The 16,180-nt window shown below is 46.7% G+C and overlaps 1 protein-coding gene across 2 annotated transcripts in view; it reads left to right on the forward strand.

Annotated features, from left to right (window-relative positions):
* The window catches only part of FRAS1 (Fraser extracellular matrix complex subunit 1), a 386,075-nt gene that overhangs the window by 199,534 nt on the left and 170,361 nt on the right, over positions 1–16,180 (forward strand). For both annotated transcript variants that reach the window (XM_079990647.1, XM_079990648.1), the window contains exons 14-15: positions 7,411–7,554; positions 14,145–14,285. In XM_079990647.1, the coding sequence (XP_079846773.1) occupies positions 7,411–7,554; positions 14,145–14,285 (285 nt within the window). The remainder of the gene's footprint in view (positions 1–7,410; positions 7,555–14,144; positions 14,286–16,180) is intronic.

A 16,180-nucleotide genomic window follows, 5' to 3' on the forward strand; every position in this document is an offset into this window, starting at 1 on the left:
AGTCCGTTGTTATATATATAAAAGTCTTTATTGAAGTGCAGTTTCGATTGCAAAGCCGCGGCGCGCAGCTCTACGTCTTAAACTCTAGACCGCTGAAGCTCCGTCTGAATCTCCTCCCCCCAGACACCAGTTTAAGACTCTAGCCTTGCTCCACCTCTTCCTTTGCTCTTTCCTCCTCTGGGTCCGCCTGTCCGCTGGGGTCTTGCCCTTTCTAGACTCTTCTGACGCTGAGTCCCCTGAGTCTTCCCCCTCCCTCTGGTGGGCTTTAGGACCTGGTTCCCAATCCGGGTTACCTGCTGTGCCACGCGCCTGTACATTCGAACTTGGCGCGCGCGCCCAGCCGGCAACCTTCCTGCTGACCGTTACACTGCTCCTGTCACTGCTTCCCCCTTCGGAGAGGCTAGCTGGACCTGACTTCCCCTCCGTTCCCTCACTCTGCGATAGAGGCGTGGCCAGCCCTGATTCATCTTCTCCTCTCCCTGCTGGAGGAGAAGCTGGCCCTGATACATGGGACTCTTCCCCCCCACTACGCTCTGGTGGAGGAGCTGGTTCCGATCTCCCACTGCTGCTTTGGGAGTCCCCGCTGGCCCCTTGCTTCTGGTGTGTCCCCCCTGGGACCCCCCTTGCCCTGGCCATCGGCGCCCCCCTCTGGGAATCTTCCGAATCGCTGGAGAAGCTCATGGAATCTCTCGGGCCACTTTCATACTCCCCTACGCTGCCCTCCGATTCTTCCCCTTCGCTCTCCATTTCCTCTCTCCCCTGTGCCTCTGCTCCTGAGCCCCTGACACATACTTTTACATCTTATTCAGTTTTTTTGACTTCCATCAGTCCTGTCTGAAAATTTTCCAATCTAATCTCTTAGTATGCATTTCTTATTTTCCCTATTATATTTCAAACTCATAACCAATATCTCTATCTTTTTCTACTTTGTAACACTTCGTATATTTCTCCTTACAAAACTTCTTGTAGTCCTACTGCCGTAATTTGTTGATTACAGTTGCTCTTCAAATAATTCATATACTTCTTCCAATCTTCTGTAAATCTCTGGTCCTGCAGGTTTCGGATCCTTCCTGTCATTTTGTCCAGTTCTGCATAGTCCATTAATTTTGTCTGCCATTCTTCTTTCGTCGGAATTTCTTCTTGCTTCCATTGTTTCTCTTTGATTCAGCATCCTTGGTTTCAGCACAGGTTAAAATCTACAGGAAAAACTAACTCCAGTTCTGTCTTGGGTGGAGCAGTGAGAAATATAGAGGGTTCCCTTCTTTGCAATGGCTCTAACAATTCTGGAGCGCCCTTCTGGAGAGATGCTCTTTCTTTGCTAGGCAGAAGAGGCGGGTGGGTGGGCTGGGCTGTCATTTTCTGTTTTGCAAAAAATGCCGGAACACTAGTGGTCACCTCTTCTTCCTCTGCAGCTGAAGAATCTTCTCTCTCTCTTTTGGAAGGAAGAGTTGGAGACCACAGAAGCCCCTATGTCTTGAGGATTGGCTCTGTTTCCCTTTAGTTAGTCTCCCTTCCATGAGTCTTCAGAACCGCCCAGGCAAATGGAAAAAGAGACATTGCAGAGTAAAGTGTGGGCAGGGGGGGGGAGCAATCGATAGTTGCTAGGATTTATTTATTTCTTTAAAAGCAGCCTAGGATAAATTGCCTCGACGGCTTTCCTCGTGGGCGCAGGAACTCAAGCTGCACGCTCGAACAGCAGCTCAAATTGCACAACAGCTGCTATTGTATTTGGGAATATGTGTGTGTGTGTGTGTGTGTGTGTATATATATATATATATATATATATATATATATATATATATAAAATTTGCACTTGATGCACTGATCAGATTCTCAGTGCCTTTTCTCTTTAGAAAAGACCATGATCGGCTTTTAGGGCAGATTAATGATCCGTGTTTCCCAAAACTATTGTGCTGATTAGGTTGGATGCTTCACAACGGCGATGCTCTAAATAGACCTCACAGTGGAATTCGGAAAGGTTGCAGTCAGCGCTGTAGCTTCCTGTAGACCTGCTTGGGTTAGCAGAACTTTTCCTTCTCCTTAGTTGCTCTGAACCCTCCAACACCACTGTCAGCCAGCACAGAGGATGAGCCACCAATCATTGAGCGATGGATGGGGACTCAGTCCTGAGCTGAGACTCTCTGTACCTGTTCACATGCTTCCTCAGTCACCTTAGGAGTGTGTGTTATGCAAGGCAATCCCAAGGCGGATATTGATCCTATGGAGCTTTCCTGTTTGATCTGCTCTGTCCACGCAGCACTAAATATAGACGTCCTGATCCCGCTAGGCAAGAGCCTTGCAACGATTTCTGTTTTTAAAACCGTCCAATAAGGAGGGGGACGAAAAGGGTAGTGAGGGGAATGGATCTGAGAAACAAGGCAATTTGAGTAGGCTTGTTTCCTAATTACCTCGCTGTCCTCATTTGGCCTGCAAATTGAGACAGACACCTCCTCTCTCCCTTCTCTGGAGGTGAGCCAGCTCTGGAGTTTTATGTGTGAGATCATCATTGTGGCTAATAATGGGCATTAGATACATCCTCTCACAATCCTTTTGTCTGTTTATGGATCCTTCTGACAGTGACATGAGGGCAGTAGTTCCCTTGTGATCTGATATGGTGGGATCCCAGCTTGTGTTCCAAAAAAGGGTCATTATTAAACCATCTACATGGCACTTTATGAAGTAGGATAAGCAGAAGTCAACATCTCTGCTCCAAGGAACTGAACTATCTAGAAGAGGAGGAAGAAGAAGAGTTTGGATTTGATATCCTGCTTTATCACTACCCTAAGGAGTCTCACTACCCTAAGGAGTAATCAGCCCTGAGTGCTCACTGGAAGGACAGATTGTGAAGCTGAGGCTCCAATACTTTGGCCACCTCATGAGAAGAGAAGACTCCCTGGAGAAGACCCTGATGTTGGGAAAGATGGAGGGCACAAGGAGAAGGGGGCGACAGAGGACGAGATGGCTGGATAGTGTTTTCGAGGTTACCAGCATGAGTCTGACCAAGCTGCGGGGGGCAGTGGAGGACAGGAGTGCCTGGCGTTCTCTGGTCCATGGGGTCACGAAGAGTCGGACACGACTAAACGACTAAACAACAAAAGGAGTCTCAAAGCGGCTAACAATCTCCTTTCCCTTCCTCCCCCACAACAAACACTCTATGAAGTGAGTGAGTCTGAGAGACTTCAGAGAAGTGTGACTGGCCCAAGGTCACCCAGCAGCTGCATGTGGAGGAGCGGGGAAGCGAACCCGGTTTACCAGATTATGAGTGCACCGCTCTTAACGACTACACCACACTGGCTTTCTAAAGCAAGGGTGGGGAACCTCAGTCCCAGAGTTCAAATTCAGCCCTCTGAGTCTCTCTTTATCTTGCCCTTGGGATTCTCCCGGGCCACACCCCCTTTCCCCAGGCTGTGCCCCTCACTGCAGCAGCTTTGCATCCTCCTCAAATGTTTTTCCTTGACTGAAATGTCATACCTTGCAATAGGAAACAGCCCAAAACCCAAACACCACCTTCCATGGCCGCGCTCCTGCATGAGATCACAGCTCCCAAAAAGTGCTTTCCCCAGGCACAGCACCCGAAAGTGCATGTTTCAGGGAATGTGCAAGATTGCCACCTCAAAAAAAGCACTTTGGGGGGGCAGCAATCTTGCACTGTGCTCCAAAATGCGCATTTTGGGTCGCATTTCCTGGAAAAAGTCCAGCCCCAAATCACACAAGATTTTTTTTTAATATATTTTTATTAATTTTAACATACAGATTATAAAACGTACTACACAAATTATTACAAATACACTTTTTTTTTTACTTCCATCAGCACGTCCGATGATCTTCCATCTTAACCTCTTTTTATGCATTACTTAATTTTATATTGTCTTTACCTCTCTTAACTTATCATCTCCCCTTTTCCATTTTTACAATATTTCCAATAATACTCCTCACAGAACTTCTTGCAAACCTACAAACGTCGTCTGATCATCACAAATACTTTTCATATAGTTCGTAAATTTACTCCAGAATTTCTGGTCCCGCAGGTTTCGAATCCTTCCTGTTAATTTGTCTGATTCTGCATCGTCCATCAACTTCATCCTCCATTCTTCAATCATTGCCTTCCATTTCTGAGCTAATAGTATTCTAGCTGCAAAATCACACAAGTTCAGTGGCTGTTTTGACCACTGCTCTCTCACGAGGAAAAATGGGGTGTCCTGTTTTTTTTTCCGGGGCAGTTTACAGATATGGAATGTGTCCCCGAACTCTGATTATTCCTCTTACTATCCTGGGTAGAGGGCTGTGTGTGTGTGTGTGTGTGTGTGTGTGTAGAAACTAGCAAGCTGTACAAAGGTAAAATTTACATTTATTGCTCCACCCACTTTTGCTTCTCTTGCCCTTCTCACCACTGGAATGTGACCCTTGAGTTTTAATTTAAACCCTTGAGTTTAAATACTCTTGATTTCAATGCAGGGCAGCATTTAATGCAACTAATTGGAGGCAGAGCCAGGCAGCCACTGCAGGCAGAGTCTTCCATACCTTGGCTTTCCCCCCCATCCTTCTCCCTTGAGCATTTCAGCCATTCTCAGACACAAGCATCAGATATTCGAGAACAAGGAGAAAGGTTGGCAGCATTCAACACCTAGATGTGCCTGTGATTATTCAGGTCTGCTTCTGCCAAGAGATAGAGACAGAAAAGACACCAGGGAGTCTCTGTGTGATAGGAAGACTGTGAATATAGAATCGTATTGCAGATTTGGAAGGGACCTGGAGGGTTATCTATTCCAACCGCTGCAATGCCTGTTTCGGGACTGGATTTTAGGGTGCAGGAAAAAATGGTAGGGGGTCTCTTGCCCCCTTGCCCTGCCCTAGTGATCAACCTCTCTTGAAAAATTTGTTTCTGTTAGTGACTAGGCTCTATCCTGGGGACGTGGGTGGCGCTGTGGGTTAAACCACAGAGCCTAGGACTTGTTGATCAGACGGTCGGCAGTTCGAATCACCGCGACGGGGTGAGCTCCCGTTGCTCGGTCCCTGCTCCTGCCAACCTAGCAGTTCGAAAGCACGTCAAAGTGCAAGTAGATCAATAGGTACCACTCCGGCGGGAAGGTAAACAGCATTTCCGTGCACTGCTCTGGTTCGCCAGAAGTGGCTTAGTCATGCTGGCCACATGACCCGGAAGCTGTACGCCAGCTCCCTTGGCCAGTAAAGCGAGATGAGCGCCACAACCCCAGAGTCGGCCATGACTGGACCTAATGCTCAGGGGTCCCTTTACCTTTACCTAGGCTCTATCTTACGAGCTGAGATTTAAAAGGCTGCATGTGAGAGCTGTTTGCTAATCTTATTTCTGAATTATGCTTTGATCCCTGATATCTTTTTCCTATGGGAAGATTAAAGAACCTTACGTGGAGCTCCCAGGAGGCCCCACGTCCAGAGACTAACCAGGCCGAGATCTGCTTAGCTTTAACAATACAGTGGTACCTCGGGTTACATACGCTTCAGGTTACAGCCTCCGCTAACCCAGAAATAGTACCTTGGGTTAAGAACTTTGCTTCAGGATGAGAACAGAAATTGCGCAGCAGCGGCGCGGCAGCAGCAGGAGGCCCCATTTGCTAAACTGGTGCTTCAGGTTAAGAACGGACCTCCAGAAGGAATTAAGTACTTAGCCCGAGGTACCACTGTACACCAGCAACCCATGCCCTCTGATCATAAAATGATAAAGGGGCCCTGGCATATCGTAATGGTAGCTATGTCCTACCCTGATCCTGACCCAGTTTGTATAATTTATACCTTTATAAAACGCCTAAAGGTACTCTAGCAAATTACCAGCCCTGCAAATTGCCAATATAGGATTCTCACCCTCTGGGCTGGTTTTATATACCCATGCATCCCCCCCGCCCCCGGACAAATCAGGAGCAAATGTCACCAGGGGTTCATTCCTGTCTGTTTAGCAAGCAAAGACGTGCCTTGTTGAGGAACAATAAAAGTTAAGAACCTCTTCAGGACAAAACTTGGGCGTAATCAATTTTTAAAAAGCATCAATACCTAAAGCTAAAGAGATTTTGCGGTGTTTGTGTAAGCGCTGGCTGCACATGACTTAACATGCCACAGCCGTACTGAATGCCAGAGATAAATCTGTCTTGTTCTGCACAGATCATAGCAGCATGTTGTCTCCCTCCACCCGCTGTGCTCCCTATGCGTGTCTTCTTGTAGATCCGATGTCCATAACTTCCCTTTATTTCATTGTACACAATTCAGCGCAAACTGCCGCCTCTCCCAGAAAATAGACACATATCTGTTGTTGCTGCAAGCTGGCTTTTAGCTCAACGATGGCTCACGATGGTATGAGAAATGAAGGTCTACCAGGCTTGCGTGATAATAATAATAATAATAATAATAATAATAATAATAATGTAAACAGGTGGAACCTGCAACAAAATTGTTATGTATTCGGTGGTCTGCGTTTGCCTGAGCTTGAGTCTGGACTAAGGATTCTGAGCTCCTGTGTTCTGATTCGATACATGATGTCCAATCACAGAACATTTCAGGATTTGGGCCTCTGCCATTGGCCCTTGAACTCTGAGTCGTGATTTGCAGCTTGGAAGTTTAGACAGCCAATCACGTTGGGAGTGGGAGTGGCCCAGGCTTTCAGAAATGTATATAAGCAGTTGCTTTGCCCCGTGAGGTAGTTCAATAAAAGTTCTTGCTGTTATCATTGTGTCTTGCCTTGTGGGAACCCATTGCAGTTGGGGTGGTCCTGTTCAGTGTTCCAGCCATGCCTCTTCCAGGATACTCCATTCAAATCCCATGAACCCTTCCCTCCCCATTTTCTGATTTCCTACTGCCCAACAAACTCTCGCCATTCTGTGACCACTGAGCATTCTCAGTCCACGTTGGGCTATTTGGGGTGATTCTTTTGTCTTCTTTATTTCATACCTCTAAAGAGTTCTTTTTCTTCTTCTGCAAGCCTTAGTTTTGCTGAGCATGTTGACACCTACACAGCTGATGTAACTCAAAAACCCTGATTTTCCTCTTGGTGTGTGTATGATATTAGTTACACTAAAACTGCTTCAGCAAAATCAGCTCATGGTTAATGTCCAGCCTAGACCAGCTGCAGGTGAGACATGAGATTGAACATTCACCAATAAGGTTTTGGTCTGTACCGAAACTTGTAAAGGTGATTTGGTTTCCCTGTTCGATCATTCTCCATAGCTTCTGGTAGCTTGACGTGCAGAAAATAGCCAGGGAATCTTTCCATTGAATGGGGACGAACGTTTTCACATGTCTGTGAGACATACTGCTGTTTATAAACCTTTGCTGTAAGGGCAAGATGAGACGTTAGCAATCCTATAAAGGAGGTTTCCAGTGCCTAGTGACTGGATGAGGCGACTCCGTTATCCTCTGACCTGCAAACTTTTTTCTTGACTTCAGCTTGTCATGAATCCTGCGCTACTTGCTGGGGCCCAAACGCTAACAATTGCTTCACCTGCAAAGACCCGTCTGACGTGTTACAGGAAAGTTCCTGCGTTGCGAGTTGTGGCCTGGGGTTCTACATCCAGGATGGTGTTTGCAAAGGTAAAAAAAGCTTCAAGCTGTCTAGCGGCCTTCATTTGTTTTTTTTCTACTGCAGAGTTCTTCAAGTGAAAGTGGTATCCATTTTTCTGTTTCACATTTTGGTAGGAGTCTCCGGGGGGGGGGGATTGCTTCCTTTAGAGCAGGGGTGGGGAATTGCCTGGGGGTCCTTTCTGGGCTGCCAGGACATTTTACCTAAACCATGTCTGTCCTGCTCATCAGCGGACATCGCTGGTGGCAGCATCCACATATGGAGAGAGCCAGTGGATTCACGACAATGAGGACTCGCCCTCAGTTCTCTTCGGCATCTCCACATGAAAATTGACAGTCAGGGAAACTCCATTCCTTCAGTGAAACTCTTTATCCAAGCAATGAGGAGTTCCCCAACATGGTATTGGTATAGATTTAAGGGGTGGGGGGAATCTCCCTGAACTCCAGAAATTAATGTCAGGGTTTCAATTAATATGGGATGCGGGTGGCGCTGTGGGTTAAACCACAGAGCCTAGGACTTGCTGATCAGAAGGTCGGTGGTTCGAATCCCCGCGACGGGGTGAGCTCCCGTTGCTGGGACCCTGCTCCTGCCAACCTAGCAGTTCGAAAGCACGTCAAAGTGCAAGTAGATCAATAGGTACCACTCTGGTGGGAAGGTAAATGGCGTTTCCGTGCGCTGCTCTGGTTCACCAGAAGCAGCTTAGTCATGCTGGCCACATGACCCGGAAGCTGTATGCCGGCTCCCTTGGCCAATAAAGCGAGATGAGCGCCGCAACCCCAGAGTCGGCCATGACTGGACCTAATGGTCAGGGGTCCCTTTACCTTTACCTTCAATTAATGGGCATTTGATTAATATGGATTAAATGGCAGACCTGTGCCAGGTAGGGAATTCCTGGGCTGGCTTATGCAAATCAGCCCAGTTGGCTGGGTGAAGAGCAAACCTGTTAACATCACAAAAGGTGTTGATGAACCCAGTGCAGGATTTACGTATAAGCTAAACAAGCCCCACTCTCTTGCCCCCCCTCCCCCCAATTTCAAGGACAAAAAATCCTGGATGCACACTTCCAAAATATACGATAAAAACAAATAAAATAAAACCTACATACAGCAACAGTGTTTTGAGTTGTGTAAGCTCCTATTAGTAAGTACTGGGCCCCCAATCATTTTAAGCTAGTGCTTAGTAATTATTTCACTATTAATATACTTCTTCTTAATTGTATTTCACTATTAATAAACTTCTTCTTAATAGTATTTCAGTTCAACAATTACTTTGATAAAATACATACTTTGTTATGTGCAAATGGCTTTAGATACCTATTAGGTCCATAAATTAGCATACATTCAACACACACAAAAACAGCAAGAATTTGTTGTTGACAAAGGACAGCTGGACATATAAAGGGCCCCATTACCTTCAGTAGCTTAGGGCCTCATCATACCTAAATCTGGCCCTGGATGAGCCATTGGGGAGTGACCTGTTACCAAGGCGATGGGGTGTATGTTTGAGGGGACAGGAAAAGGGTTTCTGGAAAGAAGAGACAGGAGGAAGAGCTGAGATCCATTTTTGGAAGAGGCTGACTGCAGGCAGCTTGCGCTATTGCCTCTTGGAATGACCATGCTATAAGACCTGGACTCCCTCCATTCAGACTGAAGGTGTAAATAGGTGAAGAAACCATTTTTCTTAAAGCGCAGCGGTCTCTGCCACCTATTCAATTCAACCCTGTGTGAGTGTCTGGGACCCCATGGGCTTGTGCCATCGCTCAGCAGAGACTGGCCCCCGACTTTTGTAACAGTGTTTTCCCTCCACTCTTCTTTATTCTCTGCTTTCCTTCCACATTTCCCTTCTGTGTGTTTTTTTAGTTACACCAACAGCAGTCTTTAGTCCCCATAATGCTGAAAAATTGCACAACTGGAAATTAACTGTTGGCAAGGTCTGTTCCTGAACCTTCCCCACGAGTGGTCTTGTGCAACTTGAAAATATGTTCCTTTATGCTTTCATTGCTACTTGACAATCAAGAGAACCTCCAATCTTTCAGCATCTGATTATTTATAACAACCAAGTCCTCTTTAAAAAGGAGTGGCGTTTTTAATACCGGCAATGTATGCTATCGGGCATGTCTGTCCTCAGCCGAGAAACCAACCCTTTCACCCAGATAATGTTATGATTATGGTCTGTCTAAGCAAGGATTCCTTGCACACAGGCGTCTTGGGTTTCAGGACTACCTATCCCTGGGGCAGAAGTAGAAAGCAAGAGGGATTGTTGCAGTTGCAGAGATTGCTGGCAAAAACCACAGTTGCCAACTTCTTCACTGGGCTGGCTTATTTAACTCTTTCAACTCTGGCTGGAAGGAAAGCAGCTGGGGGTGGGCAGAGATCGAAGGGCAAAACCAAAAAATATCCAGCGAGGAAGGGTGGAGCACTCTTCACAGGGTGGTCTCTTACGCATTGTCAAAAAGAGAAGGCACCAATTTGCATTGCATTGCATATGTTAATTTATATGCCTAGATGCAAATTGAGAAAAAAGTGCTATGATTTAAATGGAAATATGGCACATCTCCCCATAGTTGGGAAGGCTGACCATGTGATCTGAATGCTTGCTCAGTCTGCTCTCCAGGTGTTACCTGTTGACAGAGGGACGCGGGTGGCACTGTGGTCTAAACCACTGAGCCTCTTGGACCTGCTGATCAGAAGGTTGGTGGTTCAAATGCTTGCGATGGAGAGAGCTCCCATTGCTCTGTCCCAGCTCCTGCCAACCTAGCAGCTTGAAAGCACACCAGTGAAAGTAGATAAATAGGTACCGCTGTAGCAGGAAGATAAACGGCATTTCCGTGCACTCTGGTTTCCGTAATGCTGTATTGTTTTTAACACTCGATTGGCAGCCGCCCAGAGTGGCTGGGGAAACTCAAGTCAGATGGGTGGGGTATAAATAAATTATTATTATTATTATTAGTGGGTGGTGCTGTGGTCTAAACCACTGAGCCTCTTGAGCTTGCCAATCGGAAGGTCGGCGGTTCGAATCCCTATGATGGGGTGAGCTCCTGTTGCTCTGTCCCAGCTCCTGCCAACCTAGCATTTCAAAAGCATACCAGTGCAAGTAGATAAATAGGTACTGCTGTGGCAGGAAGGGAACCAGCGTTTCCATGCACTGTGGTTTACATCACGGTGTTTCATTGCACCAGAAGCAGTTTAGTCCTGCTGGCCACATGACCTGGAAAGCTGTCTGTGGACAATCACTGGCTCACTCAACCTGAAAGCGAGATGAGCGCCACAACCCCATAGTCACCTTTGACTGGACCTAACCGTCCAGGGCTCCTATACCTTTACCTTACTTGTTGATAGACTGCTGCAAACCTCCTTGCCCCCTGCTCTCCCTTCTGAGGGGGGTCTTTATCTTTCAGTTGGATTCGGACTGGGCAGCCCTTCCAATAGAGGGCGCCTTCAGACCCAAGGGGGGCCCCTGACAGCCCTTGAAATAGAGGTGTGCCCTATGCCAAATGCCTTTCGCTTCTCCATTAGTATATATTGCAACCTGCTCCTGCTGTTTTGCAGCTATTTAATAGGGTTGGTTTGGGTTGGCCAGCTGCGTTTGGTCCTTAAAAATGTTTTACTCTCCAGGGCTAATCAGATAGCCCTTGGCATGTGCCTATAAAACCTCTGGAGCAACAAGCCCAAATTAAATGTTAGGAAGAACTTTCTGATGGTAAGAGCTGTTTGACAGTGAAACAGGCTCCCTTGGAAGGTGGTAGACTGTCCTTCCTTGGAGTTTTTATATATAAAGGTAAAGGTAAAGGTACCCCTGCCCGTACGGGCCAGTCTTGACAGACTCTGGGGTTGTGCGCCCATCTCACTTAAGAGGCCAGGGGCCAGCGCTGTCCGGAGACACTTCCGGGTCACGTGGCCAGCGTGACATCGCTGCTCTGGCGAGCCAGAGCCGCACACGGAAACGCCGTTTACCTTCCCGCTGGTAAGCGGTCCCTATTTATCTACTTGCACCCGGAGGTGCTTTCGAACTGCTAGGTTGGCAGGCGCTGGGACCGAGCAGCGGGAGCGCACCCCGCCGCAGGGATTCGAACCGCCGACCTTTCGATCGGCAAGCCCTAGGCGCTGAGGCTTTAACCCACAGCGCCACCTGCGTTCCCTTTTATATATATATATATATATATATATATATATATATATATATAATTTAACATAATTGTTACAAAATATAAGCAAAATATTGCAAATACATACTGTCAGGGAACTGCCATTGGAGCCAGAGGGAGAGGGAGGGCTCCAGAGGGATTCTGGACAGTGTACCGGGAGGGAGAGAAACAGCCCATCTTCTGGGGAAGGAAATCAGCGTAACACTAGTGGAGAAGGGGGGCAGATGGGGGAATCGGCGAGGGGGCTCCATGACTCCTCGCCGGAGACCAGCGGGGAGAGCACGGGTCCTCCGCTGCCCACACCCTCCCTGCGCGGAAGCCTTCCGCGCAGGGAGAGCAGGCGGAGACTAGGCGTCAAAGAGCTTCTCTGCTGGAAGAAGTTCAAGAAACGCCCACTGACGGATTCTGCCAGCGATTGAGACAGCCACGGGTGAGTGGCTGTCCGGACAGAAAGGGTTCACCCAGGTAACTCAGCCAAGTGTGGCGCCGATTTATGCACGAGCAACCCCTAGAACCATTACACATACATACATATATATTTCAAATAAGCACTCCTTATTTGAAAAAAGGAACAAAAGAGAAAAAAGAAGGAAAGAAAAAAGAAGAAAAGTTGAAAGAATTTCTTCCAAGTTTATTCTACAAATATGTCAATATGAAAATAATTATAAAATTTCATTGATCGACTTCCATCGCTTTCACTGCACTTCCTATATACATTTTAAGCAAGACTGTATCTGTTATTCCATATTTTCCCCATACAATCTCACACTAATATTCTAATCAATAGGTTTTCTAAATCTTTCATAATTCTGTTCTAAACACAACCAATACCTTACATTTAATCCTTGTCTACGTACATAAATTAAAAATGATTTGATAAGAGAAAAACCAGAAAATATAATCCAGAAACAATGGAAATGTTTAAATGATTACTTCCTAGGAGGTTTTTAAGCAGAGGTTGGATGGCCATCTGTCATGGTTGCTTTCGTTGAGATTCCTGCATTGCAATGGGTTGGACCAGATGATTTTTTTGGGTCCTTTCCAACCCTACACATGGCCTTCAATATGCTTGACTCCCTCCTTTTTTGGGGGGGAAGGGTCATGGCAGTTCTCGGCAGCCAGCCAAACAAGGAGGTTTACATGTGGTTAACTGGATGTACCCAACTTGGTGAGCCCTGCTTTACCTCCCTGTCAGGGAACTGCCATCGACTCGGGGCCGAGAAGGGGGAAACCAAATGGATTACAGGCAGCCCCCAAAGACTGTGGGAAGCAGCACTTCCTCAGCAGAGGAGAGTAATCATGCCTCCAGTGGAGGAGTTGCAGGGCTAGGAGGAGGCAAGGCAGTGAAAGGACACCTTGCCTGGGCAAAGAGGGGAGAAGAGAGGTCCTCCGTTACCCACGCCCTCCTTGCGCAGTAGGCTTCCTCGCAGAGAGGGGAAGCACAGACTGGGTGTCAAGAAACTACTCTGCTGGGGAAGGTTTAAGGACCACCCACTCTCAGATTCTGTCAGTGAACGAGCAAGACACGGAATAGAGGCGCTCTGCATAGTGAATATTTTTTGTGGTTTTTTTGGCACCAATAACAAGGCTTTACAACAGACCAGGGAGGCATTTCCCTGATTGCTCTCGAGCAATCCCCTGATACCCTTACACTCCCCTTTGGAAAACACCCTGAAATTTATGGTATGTGGCTCTTGTGCTTTATTAATAGTATAAATATTTATAAAATAATTTATATGACCCTTCTTTGGTCATATAGCCCACCCAAAATGGCTTATGGTATCATTAATAAATTTTAAAAGCCACACACGGTGTAAAAAACTAACAATAGCAGCATTATTAAGAGCCATCTAAAGACCTGTTGGTAGGGTTAAACCACAGAGCCTAGGACTTCCTGATCAGAAGGTCGGTGGTTCGAATCCCTGCGACGGCGTGAGCTCCCGTTGCTCAGTCCCTGCTCCTGCCAAACTAGCAGTTCGAAAGCACGTCAGAGTGCAAGTAGATAAATAGGTACTGCTCCGGCGGGAAGGTAAACGGTGTTTCCGTGCACTTCTCTGGTTTGCCAGAAGCAGCTTAGTCATGCTGGCCACGTGACCCGGAAGCTGTACGCCGGCTCCCTTGGCCAATAAAGCGAGATGAGCGCCGCAACCCCAGAGTCGGCCACGACTGGACCTAATGGTCAGGGGTCCCTTTACCTTTACCTTTAAAGACCTGTTGTAACAAGTAGATGGAATTGACACCATATTTGAATTCCCCCTTCTTAAAATAAGGCCCTGTCAGGATGCCCTGGTCTTATTTAAGAGGGGGCGGGGAACATTCTGGAAAAGGAGGGCTTTTAAAAACCCCTGAAAATTCTGCAGCGTTGAGACTATGTACACCAAACGTGATACGACTTTTCTTGCCTTTTCCCTCCCTTTGCCTGTTGCAACTCATGACTCGTATTCTTGCCTTTGTTAGCCTGCAATGAGACCTGCAGTAAATGTTACTCAGACCGGCCCAGTTGCTCAGCCTGTCCTCCGGGCAGACTTTTGCATGGCGGGGACTGCGTGTCGGAATGCCCCAGCGGCTACTACGCAGACAGTTCTCAAAGATGCAGAGGTGAGGCTTGCTTTTAATTATTTATTTCATTTATAGGTTTGCATCCTGCACGGTCATCAAAGAGCCCAGGCGGCGAAGGCAGCCCATCCATTAAACACAATTGACGGCGGTTGAGCCCTGTGTCAGAAAAGCCCTACGTAAACAAGAATAGTCTCAGAATGGGCGTCTGAAGCAAAGCATTGGTGGTGTTTGCTTCCTTGTAAAGGAGTCACACAACCTAAGCACGGGGGCATTAAGTGCCCTCAGTCTTGCAGATGCAAGGCAGACGTCATGTTGCAGCCTTATTTGTGCCTCTCTGTCTGAATGTAAAGATTAGATTTACGATACGATATGATACAATACAATGCGATAATCTTTATTGTCATTGTCCCATACAGAACAACGGAATTGAAAAAATCTACATCAGACATTCAAAAACCAACAAGCCTGCTATCCCAGCTATCCCAGCCTGGTTAGCCCCCTAAAAACTCTGATAAAGTAAAGGACCCCTGACCATTAGGTCCAGTCGTGGCCAACTCTGGAGTTGTGGTGCTCATCTCGCTTTATTGGCCAAGGGAGCCAGCGTGCAGCTTCCGGGTCATGTGGCCAGCATGACTAAGCCGTTTCTGGCGAAACCAGAGCAGCGCACGGAATCGCCGTTTACCTTCCCGCCGGAGCGGTACCTATTTATCTACTTGCACTTTTGATGTGCTTTCGAACTGCTAGGTTGGCAGGAGCAGGGACCGAGCAATGGGAGCTCACCCCATTGCGGGGATTCAAACCGCCAACCTTCTGATCGGCAAGTCCTAGGCTCTGTGGTTTAAACCACAGCGCCACCCGCGTCCCCCCAAAAAACAAACAAACAAAAAACTCTGATACCCCATAATACAATATACTCCCATAGAGACTACTTTACACTGTGTTTACATGGCACTGTCAGCAGGAAAATGGAAAGATGTTTTGTGTGTGTGTTTATCTATTGATACAGATACACACACACACACACACACACACACACACACACACACAAAGCACTGTTTGCAGTAACCTTTCCAGTGACCGCTGGGAGATGTTAAAGTTACTGATCTGATTCTGTTGGAGATTTATTCATGCACACAGCTGTTGCGTTATATTGTTGTTCTGTATGATTGTATTTTTATTGTTTGCTGTTGTAAGCTGTCCCGAGGATGGTAATGAGCACCGAAGGGTAGGGAATACATTTTAGAAATGGATAATAATAATTTAAAAGTGAGCCTTTGCTTTTTTAAAAAAATAAATAAATAAATACTTGAGCCATTTCTAAATTACAGTAAGATGCTAAAGGCTTTATAGCTATGCAGTATAAACATCTGTCAAATCCAAACTGGACCATCTTTCTGGGGGAAATGAGAGCAGTCACTCAGACACAGACATTTAGGTGATTCCTTTTAGCGTTCTTTCATTGGTGTTCTCAGCCTTTCTGACTTTTATGTCAGTCCAACAGCTCACCGTGGAATAGGACTTCTCAGATTTCTGACAGCTCGGCAATTTAGGCTGCCATCAGCTGCATGCTTACCTGGGTGCAAGTCCCTTTGAACGCAGTGCGGGGCCGACTTGTGAGCAAACATGCATCAGATCGGGCCGTTCTTTTGGTTTGAAAGTGAAGGAATATTCCACTCAAAAAGTGTACAATGGAAATAATGATTTACACTTGTGTTTGTCGCTCAATCAGCTGTCGGTCACTCAGTTTCTTCGTTATGGTGAATGGCCGGCATTCAAAAAAGAAACTTTGCACAAGTCTATAAAATAGTGCCAAAGAAACAAACTAGAGACCCATAACAATAAAGTTATTAGTGACTGTACTATAAAATGCTGGGCACAGAGAAGATTGTAATAAGCTTACTAAAATCAGTCCCTGGAGAGTTTTACCTGCAGCA

The sequence above is a fragment of the Podarcis cretensis genome, assembly GCF_951804945.1.
Source record: "Podarcis cretensis genome assembly, chromosome: 9".
In the NCBI taxonomy this organism is placed as follows: Eukaryota; Metazoa; Chordata; class Lepidosauria; order Squamata; family Lacertidae; genus Podarcis; species Podarcis cretensis.